At 34.4% G+C, this 8,769-nt stretch overlaps 1 protein-coding gene across 1 annotated transcript in view; it reads right to left on the bottom strand.

Moving 5' to 3' along the window:
- STK3 (serine/threonine kinase 3) overlaps positions 1–8,769 on the bottom strand; it is a 321,893-nt gene that overhangs the window by 226,268 nt on the left and 86,856 nt on the right. The window contains exon 4 of the mRNA XM_007934885.1: positions 3,332–3,446. Within this exon, the coding sequence (XP_007933076.1) occupies positions 3,332–3,446 (115 nt within the window). The remainder of the gene's footprint in view (positions 1–3,331; positions 3,447–8,769) is intronic.

The raw sequence follows: 8,769 nt of genomic DNA, 5'->3' as shown, positions 1-8,769 counted from the left end.
AGAACTCTAAGTACCTGAGAGAGAGTGGGCACCTCCCAGAACATTGTTTTGTGCCACTCCCAACAGAAATACTCCAGGTGGACACCTTCAGCAATCAGGAGCTCCTCAGTTGCCCATAGAAAATCCCACCTTGAAGTTTACAAAGACTTATGGGTAGAAAAGCCATACTAAGTAATTTACTACACCACATATAAAAATTCAAAAACTATCATTGAGAATGCAATGAATGAATTTAAAAGCAGACTAGATACAGCTGTAGTGAAAACTAATGAACTGGAGACATATTCAAAGAAAATATCCAGATTTAAGCATGGAGAGAAAAAAATGGAAAATACAAAAAAGGAAGGAGAAAAGAAAACTAAACAAAAAGTATGAAACTGTGATCCCAAAAAAAGAAAAAGAATGGGTCTGAAACAGTATTTGAGAACTGAGAACAGATATCGGGTGTAGAACTAAGAAGCAAAAAGGACCCCACATGGGAAGAACACTAAGAAAAGCACACCTAGGCACATCAGAGTAAAGCTGCTGGGTCTAAGGACAAAATCTTTTTAAAATGACAGACTACTGTCAAAGCAGCAAAAGTAAAATTTATCAACAGAAACAATGAAAGCTAGATGGTTATAAATGAAAGCTTCAAAATGATACAAGAAATTTCCAACCTAGAATTCTTTATTCAACAAATATATTTTCAAAAATGAAGTGAAATAATATTTTAATACAAAAAAAAAAAGATCTTGTCACCATAATACCTACATGTATGCAAATAATAAAGGATGTTGTTCTTCAGCAAACGAGAGGTACAGAAAGGAATAAAGCACAATAAAAAGCATAAATGCATGGGTAAATAAAAATATTAGCAAAACAGTAAGAAAATGCCTTGTGCTGCTTAAAATGCACATAGAATCAAAACAAACAACAAAGTATATAACAAAAAACAAAACAGCATATAAACCCTAACAAAACAAAGTTCTCATACTCACAGGAAAAGATTAAATGCTACAATCAGTTTTAAAGCTGTTTACAGATAATGGCAATCTGTTTTATTTCACTGGCCACATTTTTTAAAGCCAGCCATAGCTCTGAAATTCAGACAGTCATCTAGAGTCTCACTCCAGTGAGTATATTTCTGAAAGTCAGCCAATGAACAACGCCAAGCAACCAAGCTTCTATAGCTGACTTCAACATACTCTCACCTTTGAAAGCCCAATCCCTGAACACCAAACTTCCCCGAAATGACATAATACAAGGAATAAGAAAGATTTTTTTTATTCACATATTGGGTTATTCCTATGAAATGATTGAATATTTACACTATCCAGGCATTAAAACAAAAATTACATATACTTATATGGGTAATATGAACAAGAATGGCACTCCTTTTAGCTAATAAGGAAATTAAAGACAATCTCTCCTCACTCTGGAAAAGATATTCTTTTCCACTAGTTGGTGCTATCATCAAGTTAAGGAGCCCTGGTGGTGCAGTCATTAGGTACTTGGCTGCAAACTGAAAGGTCACAGATTCAAACCCACCAGCAGCTCTGAGGGAGAAAGATGTAGCAGTCTGCTTCCGTAAAGATTATCACCTTGGAAATCCTATGGGGCAGTTCTACTCTGTCATGTAGTGTCAGTATGAGTTGCAATTAACTTGATGGCAACAGGTTTTGTTTTTTTGTTTATTGTGGGTTTTTAGGTTTTTTGTTTGTTTGGTCATCAAGGTAACATCAAGACACAATATATCTACAGTTTCAATTACAATATAATTGTGCAACTCTAGGTTCTTTTTCATACAGGGAATCAGAGTTTTTCATGCCACCACTGGACAAAGACAACTGTTCTGTGAGGGTAACAATGAGATATCCCAAATGTATGACTCCCCAGCACGCTAAGTAGACTATCTTCTAACAAAGAATGGGAAGGCTTCCCTTTGATAAGCAGCGGAGAAGATTCCTGAGGATACTGATTCCACCCACACTTTCCTTTTCTAACTACAGTGTATCTTCACAGGGTGTAATCACTGGCAATAAGAAATAAACTACTTGAATCAAATAATTCCTTTCTACTTAAAACAGTAACACTGATATTTAAAATCAAGAAAATAGAGAATTTAAATTTTCCATCTCATACATTTTTACTTCATATTTCTATTTGGTACTTTTAAATAATAACTATACTGAGTTTAGCCCTGATATGGTTTTAAAACATTTTTGATACTGGAAGATAATTATTGTTCTGTCACTCAAAGAGTCATCTTATTTATATAAATGCTAGTTAAGTACCACAAAAATCCTAAAATACATAATTAGAATGTCACACATCACTTAATCCATTCTGTCAAAACAGAGATTATTTTAATTTCTTTTTCACTACCTTCAAAAGAAATTTTATTGACCTTATTTTCTCTAACAGGAAAAAAAATTAGCAGGATAAACTTACAACATACTTGCCCAATCAAACTTTAAAATGATTCTGGTTAACCACAAATTTGACTCAAGTAAGTTAAATATTTTTTTGAATGTATTTTACTGAAATATGTCTGACAACATATAATAATGTCATATAGTATTTGGGTTAGGTGCTATAGAATTACAAATTTACTTCACTGATTATTCTTTTCAGTCAATCATATATAAAAAAATATATTTCACCTTTATAAATTACCTAAATAAACTAGATGTATTGCTGATCTAAATTAACAATTTTGTAAGTAGCTATTTTATTTTGCCTTAAAAATAATAATAAAAAGCTTTTATTAAGGAACACATCACACTAAGCTGAATTTACCAAACCAAAAAACCCCATACATACATACACACACACACACACACACACATACATACACACATAAAATCTAGCCCTATCACTTTCAAACATCCTGACAATACACAGGAAAATAAATACAAAAAAGTTTTTCAGTTATTTTTGAACATTCAAAAGTATATAACTTCATCAACTGTATGTATACCAGCTGTAAAAATTTAAGATAAAAGAAATACTGTGAATATTATGACATTTAAGTAATATTCTAGCTACAATTTCTTGACGTCACATTAATAAGTATCACACACACTGACGCCAATAAGAAAAGGGGGAGTACCACAGTAGTTTCTTGGTGAGTTTCCAAACTTTATCTTAATAAATAAACAACCATGTGGGACCTAAATTTGCCATAGAGAAAAAGATACATGGCAGGCTTTGGTACCTCATACTAGAACCTCTGTAAAATCTTTTCTTTTTCAAGCTAATATTTCCTTTGTAATAAAATACTATACAGTCATACTCTAAACCAGAGTCTTTAGAAATGAGATTAGTAAAATAATTTAAAAATACTTACTGTCTTGTTTCGTAATCTAATTATGTCTGAGACAGAGCCAGCACCACAGTATTCCATCACAATCCAGAGGTCTGTGTTCTTAAAGTAACTGCCATAGTATTTTACAACGTATGGGCTAAAAGAAAATGCAGAGACAATTAAATTCATTTAATTCCCAAATAATTTTTTTCTTAATCCCAATACAAAGCATTTTCAACATTTCATAATGTTCTAATAAGTAAACATCCATTGGAGGTCAAATTGTATATATCTAGGGCTCAGCAAATATGTGTGTTTAGGCTTTAATTCACAGATGCAATTTAACAGGTTTACAAGCCAGAGATCCAATTGTGCTGAGTGATTCCCAAGAAAATCAGGGTTAGTTGTGGCAAACAATTTACTGTTTTAACATAAGGAAGAAATTAAAATATATTTTTTAAAACTAAAGTATTTTAAATGTAAGTCACCGGAAGGAGTTCGTATTCAGTCAAATACTAATGGTCAACTTTAAAATATGTTATTTCAGTAAGGCCTAATTTTTTCTTTTAATTCTTGTTCATTATGGCTTTTGAAAATTCTGGAGAAAAATAGTAATTTCTTTTGTTCTAAATTCAAATAATTAAAATTATTAACTATTTAAATTACTTCTGAACTGAGGTTTCATGTCTTCAAAAGCAGAATAAACTAAGCTTACAGTTCACTTATTTCCAGGAAGACATAAAAAGGGACAAGTAACCACCATCATTAATATTTATTAAGAGTCTGCTACATACACATTGATGCAAAAAATATCCTGCCCAAATCAAAGAATATTCATATTCACAAAATTAAAAAAGGATGGATACAAGGTAGGATAAACTAAGTGGTACCAGCTTACAAGAGTTCAAAGGAGAAAATGACCATAGTGATCAGAGAGAATTTTTTGGAAGATGCAGGACTTGAACTATGAAAACATGGTTAAGAATTCAAAATGTAGGTGGAGAAGAGAGGTAAAAGTATTTTAGACAAGCAAAAGGCCATGAACAACAGCATAAAAATCCAAAGTAAAAAACCAAGAATGTCATGTCTAAGGGACAATTTGTTGAAAAGATATTTCTGAGTAGCTACTTTGCTAGACATTAATGTAAGATAATTAAGACATAGGAACTAAAAGAGCTAAAAACTGTAAGAAAAAATGGAAAGTACAATAAAAGACCACATTATCAAGACCACCAAAGGAGACAGCTAAGAGAGGACTGTCAGGGAAGACTTCCAGTAGAGCCTCTACAATTTGAGGTGAATCTTAAAGTCAAAAGCAGAGCAATTTGTTTGCAATTTAAGGGCCTGAATTAAAACAGGTGGCTAGAAAGTTAGAATTCAATCCTGTTCTCTCTCTCCTACTCCTCATTACTTCTTGCACAGACTTGCTTCCCAACTCATCTTCTTGACATAGTTTCCCCTTCCATTCTAATGTATCCCCCATACAGTTGACAAAATTACTTTCCTTTAAAATAAAAGTTAAACAACATGATCATATTGTTCTCCTGGTTGAAAAACTTCAATAGCTCTCCAAGAACAAAGTCTTAACTACTTCATATCACAAAGAACATCTTCACAGTCTCCCTCTCCACCTATTATCTCTCATTACCCCCACCCCACATCTCACATGCTAAATTTCCAGGCACATTCAATTTTGCTAGGTGTTGGGAATGGGAAGCACATATTTAAAAATGTTACCTTTGAGTAGACTGCAACTCTTGGCAACCCCATGTATTTACTACCCAAAACCAAATCCACTGCTATGGAGTCAATTCCCACTCATAGCAACCCTTTAGGACAGAGTAGAACTATTACCACATAGGGTTTTCCAAGGCTGTAAACTTTTACAGAAGCAAACTGCCTCATCTTTCTTCCATGGAGCAGCTAATGAGTTTGAACCACCAACCTTCTGATTAGCAGCCAAATGCCTTAACCACTAACATTACCAGAACTCCTATTATGTATGTATTAAAAAAAAAAAAAAAACTCACTGCCATCCAGCCAATTCCAGCTCATAGAGACCCCTCCTTGGGTTTCTGAGGTGGTATCACTATGGAAGTAGATTGCCCAATCTTCCTTCCAAGGAGTGGCTGGTGAGTTTGAACCACCAGCCTTCTGAAGCAGTCAAATGTATTAGGGGTTCTTAAATATTCACTGAACCATTAAGAAAATACTTGTTGCAAACAAATGAAACTGATACATGGAGCCAGAACTTCAACTTATGGAAAACATTAAGTTTCTGGACATAAGTGCCTATGTAGGAATCTTTACAGGGAGTAGTACTGTTACACCTGTGACCCTTTTGGAAAATACACATTCCTAGGCCCTGTATCTTGGCAGTGCTGATTTCAGTGGGCAAAGCTCTACAGGGAACTCTGATACAGATCCAGAGTTAAGCTTCACACCAAAAGAAAGACTGCAGATCCTTCAGAGCAACAAGGCTCTTTCAATATCAAATTTCTCAAACAAAACTTTGACAGGTGTTAAATAGCAGTGAGATTAAGATTACGTTCACTGCAAAGTAAACAGAAAATGTGTATTTCACCTTGGCATATACATTAATCCAATCAGCAATGCTAAGGAAGGACTGGCAGTTCTTATACAAATTAGGTAATCTAAACTGGGCAGCTACCTAAGAAGGCTACTCATTTTCTCTCTCTTTAGGAGTGAGTCAAGAGAATAACTTCAGAGAAAAGTAAAATTCTCTTGAAAAATAATTTGTGGCACATTCTAATACAAAATCAAGTAGATGAACAAGATCTGACAGTTCTATATCATAAAGCACAGCCTTTATGATAAGCCTTTAACCTAAAAAAGTATTTAAGCACTAAGGACACAAACAAGAATATAGTTTCTAGCATTCATTCAAATTCATTGACTGACCCAGAACAAGAAAGAATGCCTGCTTTTATCACTACTATTCAACACTGTACTGAACAGTCTAGCCAGAACAATTAGGCAAGACAAAGATAAAAGGCATCCACATTAGAGAAGTAAAACTATATTTACAGATTACAAGATCCTACACAGAAAATCCCAAAGAATCGAAAAGAATTCTGTTGTAACTAATAAATAAAGTCAGCAAAGTTGCAGATGACACAATCAACACACAAAAATCTATTGTGGTTCTGCATGCCAGCAATGAACAAGCTGAAAAGCAAATTAAGATAACAATTCCATTTACTACAGCATCTAAAAATAAACTCAATTAGAGACATGAAAGACTTATACACTGAAAACTATCAAACACTGCTGAAAGAAATTTTAAAAGGTCTAAATAAATGGAAAGACATCCTGTTCTCATAGACTGGAAAAGTCAAAACTGCTAATATGCTATTATTCAAAGTGATCTACAGATTCAACACAATCTCTATCACAATTTCTACAGCCTCTGTAAAAATGGAAAGCTGATCCTCCCATTTATACGGAACTGCACGGGCTCTCAAATAGCCAAAGCAATCTTGAAAATGAAAGACTCCTACTTCCCAATTTCAAAACATACTTTAAAGTTACAGTAATCAACGCAGTACAATACTGGGATAAGGACAGCCATACAGACCAACGGAACAGAACTGAGAGTCCAGAAATAAACCCATACATCCATGGTCAACTGATTTTTGGCAAAAGTGTCAAGTCCATCCAATGGTGAAAACATAGCTTCTTTAACAAATGGTGCTAGGACACCTGGGCCTTCACATGCAAGAGAATGAAGTTGGACCCATACTTCACACCGTATTTAATGTTGTTGTTGTTGTTATGTGCCGTCGAGTCAGCCCTGACTCATAGCGACCCCTCCTTGGGTTTCCGAGGCAGTATCACTACGGAAGTAGGATTGCCCAACCTTCCTTCCGAGGAGTGGCTGGTGGGTTTGAACCATCAGCCTTCTGGTTAGTAGTCAAGTGCTTTAGCCACTATGCTACCAGAGCTCCCACTGTATTTAATAGTTAACTCAAAACTGATCAGTGACCTAAATATAAGAACTAAAATAATAAAACTCTTAGAAGATAACACAGAGGTAAAACTCTAGGACCTTATTTTTTTTGGTAATTCTTAGATTATGACACCAAAGGCATGAACCAAAAAGAAAAAAAACAGATAAACTGGACTTCTTCAAAATTAAGTTTTTGTACATCAAAGGACATTATAACAAAATAAAGTGGCCAGCCACAGAATAGGAGAAAACATTTAGTGACTGTTTGATAAGGGTTTAATACCCAGATTACATAAGGAACCCCTACAATGCAACAACAACAAAAAAAACATTAAGCATGATATTAGCTGTGGAGTTTTCACAAATGCCCTTTCTCATATTGAGGAAATTTTATTTCTAGTTTGCTACCTGCTTTTATCATGGAACACTACTGGATTTTGTCAAATGTCTCTTCTGTATCAATTAGGATAACTATGTGCTTGTTTGTTTCTCTCTTGTTCTAGTAGTGTGATGTATTACACTGATTGATTATCTTATGGTGAACCTTGGATCCCCTATACTCTTTATCCTAACAGTCTTTCCTGAGTACAGTCCGTCCTCAGGTTGCAAACACCTGAACAACCAAATTACAGACAACTCCTATTTGCCCTTTAATGTTACATAAATTTGCCTTCACTTTGAAATGGGTGAACCAACCACTACTCACAACAAATTTGTCACCATCACCTTCACTTGCTGCCTATGAAGCTTTTAAATCATTAAAAAGGCTTCAAGCCTTTTCCTGCACTAAAGTAAGGCTAAAACTGTAAGCACCTGTTCCAAATTATCTCCAAATTTGACTTAAAGAAATAGAAACAGATCTCACTCATAACCCTGGGACTGCCTGTATCACAATTCAAAATAGAAATGGTACAAAAATAAAAATGAAAAAAGAGGTGAAAAATGGAGACGGTGCTACACATGGAGTCACCAGGAGTCAGAAAAGACTCAATGGCAACTAACGACGACCACAAAGTATTAATAAAGGCATATTTTTAAAGTCCTAGCACTGTAAGCATGTGATATAACTAAAATACTAAAGAAATGGGTTCGTTTTCATTAAATAATTTTCATCAACATTCTACTGCAATTTTAATAGCATTCCGCAATGTAACAAGGGTAAGATAAATAATCTTCTATGAGAATGGGATTCTTTCAAATATAAATCTAAATCCTGGCAATTTATTTTTTGGCCCACTAAAGAAATGAATAAACATACACATTAGTTGATACAAATAAAATCTTACCCAGAAACATTACCAAACAGAACAGATAAAGAGCTACTATAACAGAAGCCACAAATGCTCTGTGCCACTCTCAGGAGACCAGAAAAATACTCTGTTCTCACCACATGGATCACTTGTCATCTTAGTCTAACAAAACAAACTCATGCTTGATAACTCAGCTTACGTATGATCTCCCTGGGGAAGATTTCACGGAATCTTCAGGGTGAGTTGTTAGATATCCTTTC

This window comes from Orycteropus afer, unplaced genomic scaffold, assembly GCF_000298275.1.
Source record: "Orycteropus afer afer isolate SDZICR_OR568_19922 unplaced genomic scaffold, OryAfe1.0 scaffold00021, whole genome shotgun sequence".
Lineage (NCBI taxonomy): Eukaryota > Metazoa > Chordata > Mammalia > Tubulidentata > Orycteropodidae > Orycteropus > Orycteropus afer.
This window is presented reverse-complemented; position numbering and strand designations above follow the sequence as displayed.